Source organism: Cucurbita maxima, unplaced genomic scaffold (assembly GCF_002738345.1).
Source record: "Cucurbita maxima cultivar Rimu unplaced genomic scaffold, Cmax_1.0 Cma_Scf00031, whole genome shotgun sequence".
In the NCBI taxonomy this organism is placed as follows: domain Eukaryota; kingdom Viridiplantae; phylum Streptophyta; class Magnoliopsida; order Cucurbitales; family Cucurbitaceae; genus Cucurbita; species Cucurbita maxima.
The window spans coordinates 61,062-75,438 of record NW_019272047.1 but is presented as its reverse complement, the minus strand read 5'-3'; the positions used below and the strand labels follow the sequence as shown (position 1 = coordinate 75,438).

Genomic DNA, 14,377 nt, shown 5'->3' with positions numbered 1-14,377 from the left:
TTTTTTTTTTTTTTTTTTTTTTTTTTTTTTGGTTAATTTTTCCGGATATATCATATGTTTTACATTGCACAAATGGTATTTCAGGTTTGAGTTTAAACTGTGGAATTTTTCTTGGTGCTGGTGTTTTTCCAGGAAATATTGGATTGTTAATTTTTTATATTCTGGAATATTTGGCGCTTTTTGTGGGTAAGAATGACTGTCAGTCATGATCTTCTCTCTCTTGATTTCAGTTATATCTATCCATTGGGGGTATTCCTTAGGTCAATCAGATGTAGGAGTGCCCAAAGCTTATCGTGTGCTTTTCAGGGTTATGGAAACGTACGATGTCGATCCTGATGTCATGAGATGGGGCCTTCATCTTTTAGATGTTTGTACCTTTACAAATGACAGTTCTCGCAATACTGTTACTGAATATAGATTTGACCCGAGTTATAGTCAAGTGGCATATGTCAATGAAGGTTATTGTGAACCGTGTACTGTGAATTTGGAGAATGATGAGGCTATTGCACACGCTTTTCAAGAAGAGATATCTAGAATTGATTCTATAGAGCTTTCTGGGGTATCTGATTCTGGGGAAGACCGTCTGCAAGCATCTGTTCTTGCACAGGATTGGCTTGGCCCTTCGTCTAGGCATGACCCTTTTGGTAGTGATAAGTCATCAGTTATTTGGTAGTTTCTACTTCAAGGTTGTTGTCACGTTTAGTTTTTCCTAATCAATTTTCGACCTTATAAATAGGACTTGAGGGTGATCAGAAAACAACTCTTGGCAACGACATAAAAGTTGGGGAGACAGATGATCTGAGAGGCAACGAGGTGGAGAAAATGGGAAATCTCTCTTCATATCACCACAACACAGTAGATAATCCTTTTGCGGAGGAATGCTCTTCATATTCATTGGAAATAATGGACGAGTCTTCACTTGATGGTGAAGTGGGCAAAAGACTGAATCAAATCGTTCCGGTTCCGGTAAGTATGTGTGTAGCTTTCGTTGGTTGATTGTGTTATCCAATAATATATACTTTTATCTTTCTTTTGATTATGTTTATCTTGAGTTTGGCTATATCATTATCTTAGCTTCTGGTTCTATGTCCAAGTTGTTTTCTTGAAGCTTAGACGTATTTTGTTTTCTGTGTTAATATTGGTGAAAAAACTTAGGGGGTCTATTTTGAATCTCGATTAACAAGAAGTTCAAAAGTGGGTACTTTATTATTCAATCTTGACAAAGAGGCATCAAACTCAAAAAGATACATTCTACCCATATATTTCTTACTCAAACCAATGCCTCCAATTAGATTCTTGAAAGAAAACCGATTCCCTGAAAATAAACCTGACTAATAAAAAATAAAAAATCGTTCTCGTTAATTGCAACAAGGAATTGGATAGTCAGCATATTGTAGAAGCTATTTATGAATAATGTTTTCCAAGAACATCAGCATTCCTAAGGAATAATAAAGAGAGAGATGCCCAGGGCTCTTAGACTTGCAATGACCTCTAGGGTCTACCATTGACAACAGAAGGTACTAGATAGAATGAACAACTAATTTAACTCTTCCATCTTCCTAAATGGAATATAACTTATGGAAGTTTGAACAATAAGAAGCTCCAGTTACATGATCGTTAGTAATTCTATTACTGCTGCTTCCTTCTTATTGCTCTAAAAATAATCAATGATTTTACTACCAAAATAATGAAGACTTAGGTGCCTGATTTTCTAAGCTATTTCTAGAAAGTGTAAATTCTTCCGTAGACTGTATATAATATTCAGTGTTTCTTGAACTCAAAATCCAGTTGTATTTTCTGTTCTGTTGCAGCATGTTCCCAAGACCATTGAGAAGATACCTTCAGCTGATGAAGAGATGTCAGATCATCAACGACTCCTTGAAAGGTCGTGAACATGTTGCATCATCAGTTTTGCATTTAACGTATTTGAACAATGAATCATGTAGTGGATGCTGCTTTTGTCATGTCTAAGATGGGAACCAAATGTTTTACGTCTGAAAATTTACTTCATATTAAGAAAACGAGCTCGTGTTTAAATTATTCAGAGAAAATATTCGAAGAATTAGTGGTAGCTTAGCCAACCTTGCGTCTGGTAACTTCTTACAAAATTTTGATTCATGCACGAAGTTTTTTGCTTTAATTTCTTCTCAGCTGGTATATTTTCCCCTTCTCGTCAGTGCATTGTTAGAAGTTGGCCATTGATTCATGTAGTTTCCCTTTTTGGCCATCCGAAGAAATTTCCTTTCAAAGAGTTCAGAGGAAGACTTTAGAGTTTCAGATTTTGCTTTTGTTTGTGCAGTTTCTCAGCGCATATACTAAATGCTGTAAATATGTGTTGGTTTTAGTGCACGTAGTCTATGTTGTTAACTTGTTTTGCTAGTCTTCTGTTCCTTCATTTTCTGAGATAAAAGCTTAGGTTGAAACATCTAGTTCATGGATTACCGTTATTTATTTGATGCATATGATGTAAGCGTCTGATATTTGAACATTCTGGCCTTTTCTAGATTGCAGTTGTATGAGCTGATCGAGAACAAGATTCAAGGAGATGGCAACTGTCAGGTTGTGATTATTTAACAATTCAATTAGATGCTCTCTGTTGTAGTTTATGTTTTGTTTAATAAGCTCTTGTTGGATTGGCCTGAACTGATGCATCATCACTTCAGTTTCGTGCTCTATCAGATCAACTATATCGGTCTCCTGAGCACCATGATGTTGTGAGAGAACAAATTATAGCACAGGTATGACTTTACTGTCCCCAATGCATGATATTCATGTAGGTTTGACACCAGAGTTACCCCCGTATTAATGAGTTGAAACCATTTTCACTTTATTGATGCCATCAGCTAAAGTTTTATCGAGAAATATATGAGGGTTATGTTCCAATGGCCTATGACGAGTATCTGAAGAAGATGAGCAAGTAATCATATCCTGTTTCTTTTAATTATTGTTATATTTAGGTTTTATCAACTTGGATGCTCATCTCTTATTATTGAAACGAACCAGGAAAGGAGAATGGGGCGATCATGTTACACTACAAGCTGCTGCAGATTGGGTATTGCCATATTTCCTTCTCATTGTGGATTATAATATTTGAGCATGGAATGTGGGTTTAGATACCAGAAGAATTAGAAAAATCTGTCTAATGTCTGAAAGTTAAGAAAATACGATATTTTTTGGTAACTTGTATCGAATACGATGCATGCTCCTTGTGGAGAAGCAACGTGTAATCTCCCTTCACACACGTTTGTTGCATTTTTTTGCAGTTTGGAGTTAAGATATTTGTCATAACTTCATTCAAGGATACATGTTCTATTGAAATACTTCCAAAAGTTCAAAAGTCCAAACGAAGTAAGATTCCTAGACTGATTTCTTTTCAACGCTGAAACTTTTGTATTGTCTCCTCCAAGTTTTTCCCCCTTCATAGGAGGAGGCTTATGAACTTCTTGGCTTGTGCAGTTATTTTCTTGAGTTTTTGGGCTGAGGTGCACTATAATTCAATTTATCCCGAAGGAGGTAATTTTTTTTCGTAACGGTTGAACGTGTAGTGTATGTTGTATGTTTCGTTATGTTAACCCGAACATAGTTTAAATAACAACAAGTAACAATTTTTTTCGAGTTTGGAAACGTGGATCGAGTGATATGTAGTAAAATGATGAGGCTATGTTTAAAGAACTTAAAAGAAGACATTATTTGATTTTCAGAAATCCCAACTTCGTACGCGAAGAAGAAGAAGAAATGGTGGAACTTTTGAGTTTAAAGCTTCTTCCTTACACACCGAGTGGTTAGGGTTATTGTAGAAAAATGGTTGATAGTTTCTGGGTTTTCTTCCTCTTCAAAAGCTGAGATGATTGCTGATGGATGCCTCACTATTTCATTTCTTCTGTAAATATTTGCACATTAATTATTTATTATTACTATTATTATTATTATTATCATCATGTAGAGCCATATTCTTTATCCTAATCCATCATATTTTTGTTTGCTTTTTGCCTCACTCTCCGGCTCTAGGGAGAGTCCTGCCCTGTAAATTTGCTGAGAATTCAAGGTTATATTTTAAACCACCTTACTTTTGTACATTGTATTATGACCTACTCGAATAAAAACTTCCATTGTATTATGATCTCTTCTGTTTCATCGATTTTGTCCGGATCCTCCTTTTCTTCCGAAAAAATGGGAATGAGAAGCATCTTTTGTGGATCCCTTTTGTTCCTATATAGTCTCCTTCGTTTCTTTCAGTTTCTTACTTTTCTTAGTAAGAATGGGTGATGAGTAAGAAGAAAACCAAACTTAGACGATTATTCCATTTGAATAGATGTTGTATTGTATAGATTGGTTTGTTCCACGTATTTTCTTTCCAAAAAAAACTCTTGTAATGTTGCGCTTAGTTTAAAAAAATACTCATATTCGTTCATCCGTGGTAGAATTATCATGATGAATGGTAGAATTATCATCGTGATGCCTTCTTGTCCAACCACTGTGATTTCAACCGATATTTTCCTGATTTAAGTTTCAAATTGAAAGAAGTGAAATAAGTTTTTTTTTTTTTAAAAAAAAAGAATATATATATATATATTCCAAGGGTAAAACTGTAATTTGGATCCCAAGTCAAAAGATACGATTTTTAAAAGGAAGCTTGTTTTTCAAAACCACAACTTGGGGGGTCGTAGCCGAGACCTCTTAGCGATTTCCAGCAGCTTTGCTCGGGCGGAGACCTCATAGCGATGTTCCTCAACAAACTACCCGCCTCCAAAATCCTTCAAAAAAGCCGCCAAAAACCCCTCTGTTTCCCCCTCGCGAATCTTCCTTATACCTTCACACAGAAGTCCGGCTATGTCGATGTCTACATGAAATGGAAGAAAGACTCATATTACGATTCCATCGAGCATATCCTCAACTCCATCCATCTCAAATCCATCATTTCTTTCAAAAACTGCATCGCCCAAGACCCAAATGGGTGCATCCCAATCTCTGCCGTTTCTAAGCGAGGGCTCGAAATGGGTGTGTCGATCAGGGTTTCGAGGTTTTTAAGGTTGTACCCATCAATCTTTGAAGAGTTTACAGGTCCTCAGTACAATCATCCTTGGTTCAGATTGACCCCAAAAGCTGCTGAGATTGATGAAGAAGAGAAGAGGGTTTATCAGAATTGCAGGGAGGATTTGATATGCAGGTTGAAGAAGTTCATACTGATGAGTAAGAATAACGTTCTGCCATTGAAGATAATCCAAGGTATGCAATGGTATTTAGGGATTCCTGATGAATTTTTGCATAATCCAAAAGTTAATCTTGATGGGTCTTTTAAGTTAGTTACAATGGAAGATAAATTAGAAGGATTAGCTGTGGAATGTGATGAAAAGTTCATGTCTGTGATGCAGAAAAACGCCATTAAAAAAGGTGTTTATTCTTGTGGAACAATGGAAGCACTTGAATTCCCACTCTTCCCCTCAAAGGGCTTAAGGTTGAGGAGGAAGATTGAGGACTGGTTAATGGAGTTTCAGAAGCTTCCTTATGTATCTCCCTATGAAGATTTTTCCCATTTGGATCCAAATAGTGATATATCAGAGAAAAGATTGGTGGGTTTTCTTCATGAATTGCTTAGTTTATTTGTGGAACATTCAGCAGAGAGGAGGAAGCTTCTGTGCCTTAAAAAGCATATGGGTTTGCCTCAGAAGGTTCATAAGGCATTTGAGAGACATCCTCACATGTTTTACTTGTCTTTAAGAAACAAGACTTGTACTGCTATTCTTAAACAGGCTTATTGTGATAAAACTTCTATTGAGAGGCACCCTATATTGAGAATTAGGCGAAAGTATATCAATCTGATGAAGGAATCTGAAGTGATTTTGAAGAACAGGAGGTTTGGTAATGGTCTTGCTCATCGAGAAGGTTTGGTGGACTTGGATTTGGATGCTGCTGATGGAGATGAAAGGGAAATTCCTGAGTGTTAATGCTCCACTCTCTTGTGTAATGCCATTACTGTTAGCCTGGTATGCCATACTCTCTCTATTTGACATAACTTAGATTCTAGTAGTCTATCTTTGATTTTATATGAAAACTATGACATTTTATGACTAAATCTTCTCTTTGGTAGACTGCTCTAGTTGTCTGGTTTTTAGAGGTGTATAAATAGGAGCAAATCTTTAGCATTATCCTTATTGTCAATAGCGGATTTGAACCGGTGACACGAGAATTTTCAGTCCTCTGCTCTACCAACTGAGTGATACCGGCCATTTCCTACACATTAGACGTATTTTCAATAGCAAACCGATGACACGAAGATTTTGAGTCCTCTGCAATACCAATTGAGCGATATCGGTCATTTCCTACACATTATCCTTATTGTCAATAGTAGATTTGAACCGAACCGGTGACACGAAGATTTTGAGTCCTCTGCTCTACCAACTGAGCGATACCGACCATCTCCGACATAGTAGACGTATTTTCAATAGCAGATTTGAACTGGTGACACGAAGATTTTGAGTTCTCTGCTCTACCAACTGAGTGATACCGGCCATTTCATTCCATTTCCTACATATTATCCTTATTTATTTTCACAGCAGATTTGAACCGAGACCCAAATTGGGGAGAAGAACGAAGTATTTTTTATAAGGTTGTGGAAACCTTTCTCCAGCATACACGTTTTAAAAACTCTAAGGGGAAGCCTGAAAGGGAAAACTCAAAGAGGATAATGTCGGCTAGCGGTGAGCTTGGGTTGTTACAAATGGTATCAGAACTAAGCGATGTGTTAGCGAGGAGGCTAAACCCCCGGGAAAGCCCAAAGAGGACAATATCTGCTAGCAGTGGGCTTGGGCTGTTACAAATAATATCAGAGCCAGACATTGGGTGATGTGCCGATGTGCCGTCGAGGAGGCTGAACCCTGAAGGAGGGTGGACACCAGTGCTAGCGAGGAGGCTAAACTCTGAAGGAGGGTGGACACAAGCGATGTGCCAGTGAGGACGCTAGGCCCCAAAGAAGGGTGGACACCAGGCGGTGTGCCAGCGAGAATGTTGGGCCAAAAAGAAGGATGGACACCAAACGGTGTGCCAGCAAGGATGCTAGGCCTCGAAGAGAAAGAATGCAGGGTTTCAAAGGAGGGTGGATTGAAGGTCCCACATTGATTGGAGAGGAGAATGAGTGCCAGAGGGGTGGGTTGTGAGATCCCATATCAATTGGGGAGGAGAACGAAACTTTCTTTATAAAGGTGTGGAAACCTCTCCCTAGCAGTTTTAAAAACCTAAAAAGGAAGTCCGAAAAGGAAAGCCCAAAAAGGACAGTATCTACCAGCAATAGCAATGGAGTTAGGCGGTCAAAAGATTTTAAGATTTTAGCATCTTTCCTATGTCTTTCCTTTTAGAGTTCTTTTCTTTTTCCCTGTTATGTTTGGCTTTCTTTCTTACCCTTTCTTATTATTTCATATAAAGGGAGAGAAACACATTCATTTGCTCATTCATCTCATCTTAAAACGTTTAACATCAAAACTCTGTTTGTATTCCTTAGTTATGATATCTGTTTAGTGTTCTTAGCCCCATCAGATAACTTTCTGCTCCAGCAATGAGATATATACAGATAAATAGATAGATAGATAGATGTTATATAATATATTAGCTTCTTTACTAAAGTCATTTACATTTGGGGGTTTAGCTCTACATAATACATTATATATTAAAACTTACTTCTCTCTATCTGCAAATTTCGAGAAAGTGAGGGTCGCAAAATATACACTCTTTCTCCAATATTCTTCTTATTTTCATTTACAACGACACTTCTTTCTTCCCCACCCCTCCTCTTCCATTGCCTCTGCCTTTAAATACTTTTTGTTTATTTACAAATTACTGTTATTCTGTCAGCTGAAAAATGAACTGGAATTCTTTCGGATCAAGGCAGCTGGAGACTGACCTGACCTTGCTGCAATCCGAAAACTGCTCTATCGGGAGGATGAGAAGGAAGACGCCGACGCCGACTGTCCAATTCTCCTTTCTGCAAACGACAGGCAAGTTTATCACGATCGGTGGCGATCACACTAGAAAAGATATCCAGAATTATGAGTGTAAGAGAAGTACTACGTCTCTCACCTCCTGTTGTGATGAGCTTTTCAACTCGAGATACAATATGTTTACCGTAAGTATACCTCTTGAGGGAGTTCAAGTGAACCCTGATACGAGAGAGAATTAATTCAAGACTATGGTCATCACATGACTCTAGAACCTTTTGGACAACGTAGTTCCCGAACGGATCCTTCATCATTGCCTGTAACATATCATTTTATCAGACCAATTATTTGTAAATTGATACAAGCATTGTATGCATAGAAGTTACTGCTGATCATCCTAATATCACCAAGAACTTACGTTTCTATCAAATTACTATATATGATCTCTCAACTGTAATACGAAATACACCCAATTGTTGTAAAAGTGGAATATTTCTTCCCATTTATTGAACATGTTAAGATACAGGTATTAAGGCAGCGTGTATGTTGATGTTAAGAGTGTGTTCGCAAAAGCTCGACTTTAAAGTGAAAAACACAGCATGTTATGCTTCTCTTGCATGATCAAAGGCAGGTACACACGAGAATTTAAAGATGAGTAAGAATTCAACAGACCTGCAAGGGCTCATTCTCATCAGTAGAACCAAGAATCTCGTTAATTAGTAGTTGACGTTCCTCGGGACTGCCAAATGTTAAACACTTCTCCACAACATTAGAAGCAAACTTCTGTTGACTCATCTTTACAATCTGTCCTGCAAGCTTACTTATAATAGCAGACCGCTCGTGCGGTTTACCGAATTGAAGTACATGCTACAAAAGAAGGCCACAGAATTGGTACAGAGATATAATAAAAAGCAACAATGATCATTGACAATATAGTCTTCTTTAGATATGATGAACAGAACAATCAGTTTCCCTTCAACCCTATTCTAAAAAACATAGATCAACTAATTTCTTGACAAACGAGCAATATATCGAAGCGTACATTTGTACATATATACACAAATTGACTATTCACATAATTTCTGTTTACCTGAATAACATAATTTCCATACTGATCTTGTGACAGGAGGCAAACGGATTGCATGATTTCATCCATGATAATTTGTTGTGTACTCAAATCATTGCAGTGTTCTAATACCCTCTACAAACATCAAGAATGGAGATCAATCAATATTGTATATTTTCTACATATAAAAATGTACAGGAGAAACAAACCAGTTACCTGAATAACACGGCAGCCATATGGATGAGTGGATAGTGCCAGAACTTGGCCATAAAATGATGATATGATAAACTGGATTCTATCTTGAGGGACGCACTCGATACATTTCTGAATAACATGATTTCCGTTCTGATCACGAACACATTTCATTACCAAACCATCAAGCTCGGCAACCATTTGAGCCTGTTGATCCGAACCAACTACCTCCAAAGCCTGCATAAGTATTTTTTTTTTTTCTCTCTTTATAAAGCATCACTGTCTCATTTGGTTCATAATGGATAAAGTAGAAGAGGAAAGTACAAGGTAATTTATCATCAGATGTTCTTATTGACAAGTGCATCTAATGTTCCCAATAGAACAACGGAGGTGTTCATAAACCAAGGACAAAATCCACCCAACAATAATGCTCATTGCTGATTGAATAAACATTCATAAGCAGGAGAGAGTCAAGAAAGAACCTTCTGAATCACTCTGCATCCATACATTTGAAGACTAAGAGGCAAAACATGTCCTGAAACTTGGTCAGCTAACTCCTTCCTTTGACTTTCAGTACCATGTTCGAAAAACTGCACCAATAAATAATCAATCAACTCGAGATTTTAATATACCAAGCCATTGAAGATACATCTAAATTCAAAAGCATTTACTTTCTGAATGACATAATTTCCGAAGACATCGGTCATCAAGGTACGAGCATGTGGAATTATCTCGGGAAATATCTTCGTCTTCTCCACCACATTGGCAGTTTCTAGCTTTTGTTGGATAAAACGACTTCCATATTGATCCATACTACACAAAATAGGCATACCAAGAATTAGGAAAAATTATAAAAATAGTATAATTAAATAATACCCTAAGAATAATACATGTAAAAGAACACCAATAGATCATGCGCACCTGAATTCAATGACATGATCAACAATGTCTGAAAGCTCAAAAGATCTAGTCTTGTTGCTTTTGAACTCATCCAATAAAGTGGATGGAAAACTTTCATCTACACTACTGCCGATATCCGGCTGCCAAGACCCCTGGGCTCCTATTGAATTTCTCATCAGTGAATTACAGCGCAAGATTCGTTCATTCTGCAGCATTGTACCTCCGTGTCCAAGAGACGAAAGACCAGAATCCAATACTTGGTCCGCCAAATATGGGATGCCAGAACCATATAGAGTATTTGCATACAATCTGTGATTATAAACACTTGAATTACCTGAAAGTGACAACTCGTAGTGCTGCTTTTGTTGGGAAAGCAAGGTTTCAAGATAGGCACTTCGAAGGCCTTGCAAGTCTCCTTGAGTAATCCCATAGTAATTATGGGACTGCAAACTAGAACCAGCATGGACTGCACGATCAGAAGTTCCCGATGGCAGCTTAATATGATCAGATGTTCCATAACTATTTAGAGCAGAATTATGATTCATGTTTATAGCAAGGTCACCAGACGTATATCCAGCCAAATCCATACTCTGAAGGTTTGGATTTTGAAGGTGTATGGTAGGCCCTTCCTTACTTCCAAATCCTGACGAATTTGCTTTGGTGTATAGACTGGTAGAAGAAGAAGTTCTTTTGGGAAAGTTTACATTATCATGAGAATGCATCGTAGGCGCTCTCAGGTTCATTACAATCCCACTTTTCCTTGCTAGGTCAATATTATCACTAGGTTGTGAGAGATTTTTGTCACTAAACTCAGGCAGAGTACGTGTGTGAATACCATTGGAAATGTTGATCAGAAAATCAGACTGTTCACCATGATCCAGATGAAGTCGAGATTGGACCCCATTAACTCCATCTTCAGGTCTAATTGACGACAGGTGTAGACCAGATATGTCAGGCGGTTCGGTAAACCCAGCAGAATGACCATTTTGGACCTTGAATACAGTTATATTCTTCTTTTCTACAGGGAAAACTCTACTGCCAACAGGAGGTAGACCAGAACTTGAAGACCTTCCAACTAGCTGTGGTTCAGGAGTCGTGCTCCTCGAAAGAGCTGAACAATTAGGATTCAGAAAGGAATGAGAAATTGCCTTGTTATGACTCTGAACTCCAACAAAGCCAGGGGGACCTGAGTTAAGCAAATCCTCAATAGAACCCCCCACCCCATTACATAATCCTAGTGGCTTTATATCAGTCATTCCCATAGTGTCAACATCCCCAAAAGAATTATGACTCGCAGGGCGTGACAACTGGCCAGACAAGGAAGCAGATTCACCAAGTCCCTCCTGCAGGATATTATCTATTAATGTTTAATGCATTAAATTAAAGAAATCTCTGCCTACCCAACAAGGAGAAATCTGCTTTATTATGACACCAAGATCTGTAAGATGGTTCTGAAGACATGCATTCACCTATAAAACTAATTCTAACCGAAGCTGAAAAAAAGGAAAACTAAAAGAAACACGAGCTATGAACATGGTAATATAGACTAGTATCATCAAAACAAATAGAACGCCAGAACTAAACAAAAATGAGAAGACAAGTCCAATTTAGAGAGATCACTAGCCAAACCAAGGTAAATTCAAGTAATGAACCAAAGTAATATAACAAAAAAAAAATCGTCGCAGCTTAGGAGAAATAAGTTAAAGAATGAACTCCATGTCATATCCCTAAAGAAGAAAAGAAATCTGCTATATGACACGCGACAATATTGTATATATCTAAGATAACCACAAGCAGGTTCACTAAAAAATTTGCAGAAAATACAACATGATAGGGGCCAAGCTAGATACAGTGTAAAATAGTTAGATCAGTTACCTGGACAATATCAGCAAAACTCTTTCGTCTTGCACCAAGTCCATCGCCACATGATCCAACTAAACCGTCCCTACCTCTGTCGTGCCACTCCGATAGAGCATTCCTGGAGACATTATTTCCATTAGCACCCCCAAACTCCATTACATTACTACTATTCTTTTCTGCCCGCTGCACAGAACTGCCAGGCTGCATAGAGAACAATGATGACCTTGTATTACCATCTACTAACTTCTTCCAGTTCCAATCCTCCTGTCGCCCCAACGAAGACCCACTTCCCTGAAACCGCTGCGCAACACGCCAGTCCTCCTTTGATACTAAAGGTGGAGGGAGTCTTGGATTGATATAATCATTTGAGTAATAGTAAGAAAGATAATCCGGGTGTGAACGAATCTCATCCTCAGATAAAACCCTATCATTAGTACTACTCTTAGCATTCAACTCACTATAATAAGAGCTTGTAAACAGACTTCCCACAGCATTTAATGATCCCTCAACTGTTGGGGGAGCACTACCACTCCTGTAAATATTCAGATCTCCATCTTCCCCTGTTACTGATTGATTGGAATTTTCTCTCAGAAGTAGTTCAAGCTCAGTCCGCAAATTATCTTCAAAATTTCCAAGGGGCACCTGGTGACCATCATTCATTATGGGCAGCATGTCCGTGTTACTCCCAGAAGCCATCTTCAGGGATTGTAAGCTCTAAAATCCCGACATTCCCCACACACCAAAAGAAAACACAGCATAAATCAAAACAAGCAAATTTTAAATTCATAAATCAGAGACCCACTCCACTGTTTGAATACTCGAGAAGTATTAAAGAAGCAAATTAATCCACACAGACTATCAAAAGAATACAGACAGACGTAGTCGCATATAATATACAAGCATCAGGCCCACAGATTCGAACTCTGACGGAAACAAAGTAACAGGAATTCTCAAAATTCCATCAACGGGTCCCAAAGTTGTGAAAGGCAAAAAACAACGCAGAATCTCTCCCCGAAGAGAAAAAAAGCATTAAACTAAGAGGGAATCCTACATCGTAACTACCAAAAATCGGCATGTAAGAAGAAGAGAGAAATTTGCAGACCTGTAAGAAGATCCTCCACAATGATACACCAATACGATCAAGACTCAAGGAATCGACCGCTCGTGAAGCTAAAATCCATAGCCAAAGGGGCAAACACAAGAAAGGAGAAAATCAGGGGAAGGAAATGCATATTAGTGAATCGAATAGATGATTAAAGAAAGAGAGAAGGAAATGAATGAGATTTCACCGTGTCATTGAGGAATCTGGAAGCAAAAGTAGGCATGAGAAATGAAAATCGGGAATAATTCAGCGTGAAATTCCGTTTGAAATCGAAAAATTAGGAAGCAATTAGAACAATTCGCGTGGGCCTATGAATATCAATATGATCCTTCGGAACGGCTGTTATTGTTTCTTTTCATTTCAACAAAATTTTGAGGAAGAAAAAATGCAGAGAGAACCACCGCCATCTGATCATGAATCGACGGTGATGTACAAACGTACGTGCATTGCATGAGACTATGTTTGTACAGTTTTTTACAAACCTATTTTCGACAGTTTTGTAGTGAAAAATTAATTGTTTAAATATATATATTAAATGGTTCTCCACTTCTCACTATTTCTTTTATTTATTTATTTTTTTATTATTTTACTCTTACATCAAAAAATATATATATTCCTAGGGGTTCTTGTTTGACCCTTTTTCAAGGGGTCGACCAGCTTTGTTATACGGACAAGGTTCCCGAACCAGAGCATGTTATTGACTCAACCACAAATCTATTGAATGAAGGTATTCTTAGCCGCGGCTAGTTTGAAGGAAATCAGTTGACTTCATTTATGCCTTATGCAGTAAATAAAAGGCGGCTAAGCTTCCATTCGAAGTAAGGTAAGAGAATTCGATCCTGCACCATCTTCAACTCTTCTCAAGATCCAGTGTTTTACGAGAAAAGGTTTGATCCATTAATATCATGATTGGGTCGACTAGGGAAGATCTAGAGTGAATTTCTATAAAAAAAAAAACGTATACAACTGAAATACTTGGAATAATTCTACCATTACGACATAGACTTTTAAGTAGTGTTAGACGAACACGACTCTCCACAATGGTATGATATTGTCCACTTTGAGCATAAGCTCTCATGGCTTTGCTTTGGGCTTCCCAAAAGGCCTCACACCAATGGAGAGTGTATTCTTAGATTATAAACCCATGACCATTCCCTAAATTAACCGATGTGGGACTTTCATCATCCAACAAGTAGTAGCAGGAATATATAATATTAGTTAAAATTACTAATCGATCCATTCCAATTTAATCCTTAAATTAATAATAATATTTTTACTTTTTATATACAAATTGTTAGTGCATTCTTATTTTTTTTAAGACTATTTTTT

At 37.7% G+C, this 14,377-nt stretch overlaps 3 protein-coding genes across 8 annotated transcripts in view; 2 read left to right on the top strand and 1 right to left on the bottom strand.

The window, feature by feature from the left end:
• LOC111466368 (OTU domain-containing protein DDB_G0284757-like) overlaps nt 1–4,084 on the top strand; it is a 5,862-nt gene extending 1,778 nt beyond the window's left edge. The window contains exons 1-12 of one of the 5 annotated variants that reach the window (XM_023110982.1): nt 20–186; nt 307–367; nt 459–644; nt 737–966; nt 1,812–1,885; nt 2,505–2,559; nt 2,664–2,738; nt 2,844–2,917; nt 3,004–3,052; nt 3,264–3,348; nt 3,457–3,513; nt 3,702–4,084. In XM_023110982.1, the coding sequence (XP_022966750.1) occupies nt 346–367; nt 459–644; nt 737–966; nt 1,812–1,885; nt 2,505–2,559; nt 2,664–2,738; nt 2,844–2,917; nt 3,004–3,052; nt 3,264–3,348; nt 3,457–3,513; nt 3,702–3,751 (957 nt within the window). In that variant the 5' untranslated portion in view covers nt 20–186; nt 307–345 and the 3' untranslated portion in view covers nt 3,752–4,084. The other 4 variants (XM_023110983.1, XM_023110984.1, XM_023110981.1 and 1 more) reach the window with 4 other exon arrangements.
• Nucleotides 4,085–4,645: 561 nt separating this feature from the next.
• On the top strand, nt 4,646–8,026 carry LOC111466548 (protein WHAT'S THIS FACTOR 1). The gene is made up of 2 exons (XM_023111254.1): nt 4,646–5,984; nt 7,846–8,026. The coding sequence occupies exon 1, from the start codon at nt 4,722–4,724 to the stop codon at nt 5,943–5,945; it is 1,224 nt and encodes a 407-aa protein (XP_022967022.1). The 5' UTR covers nt 4,646–4,721; the 3' UTR covers nt 5,946–5,984; nt 7,846–8,026.
• LOC111466545 (pumilio homolog 4) lies at nt 7,565–13,399 on the bottom strand. Of its 2 annotated transcripts, XM_023111251.1 has the most exons (11): nt 13,236–13,398; nt 13,049–13,116; nt 11,962–12,660; nt 10,108–11,429; nt 9,858–9,999; nt 9,669–9,776; nt 9,211–9,423; nt 9,019–9,129; nt 8,601–8,795; nt 8,071–8,245; nt 7,569–7,975 (listed from the first exon to the last, which is right to left on the bottom strand). In XM_023111251.1, exons 3-11 carry the CDS (start codon nt 12,640–12,642, stop codon nt 7,923–7,925), a joined length of 3,000 nt encoding a protein of 999 aa, XP_022967019.1. In that variant the 5' UTR covers nt 12,643–12,660; nt 13,049–13,116; nt 13,236–13,398; the 3' UTR covers nt 7,569–7,922. The 2 variants fall into 2 exon arrangements, with proteins under 2 accessions (XP_022967018.1, XP_022967019.1); XM_023111250.1 differs by having other exon boundaries at nt 7,565–8,245; nt 13,236–13,399.
• Nucleotides 13,400–14,377: the final 978 nt, after the last annotated feature.

Coding starts and splice junctions, on each gene's coding strand:
- LOC111466548 (XM_023111254.1), top strand. CDS start 4,722: ATGTTCCTCAACAAACTACCCGCCTCCAAAATCCTTCAAAAAAGCCGC.
- LOC111466545 (XM_023111250.1), bottom strand. CDS start 12,642: ATGGCTTCTGGGAGTAACACGGACATGCTGCCCATAATGAATGATGGT. Junction 9,777..9,857: donor GAAATTATGTCATTCAGAAA/GTAAATGCTTTT, acceptor TTATTGGTGCAG/TTTTTCGAACATGGTACTGA. Junction 9,424..9,668: donor GATGCAGAGTGATTCAGAAG/GTTCTTTCTTGA, acceptor ATACTTATGCAG/GCTTTGGAGGTAGTTGGTTC.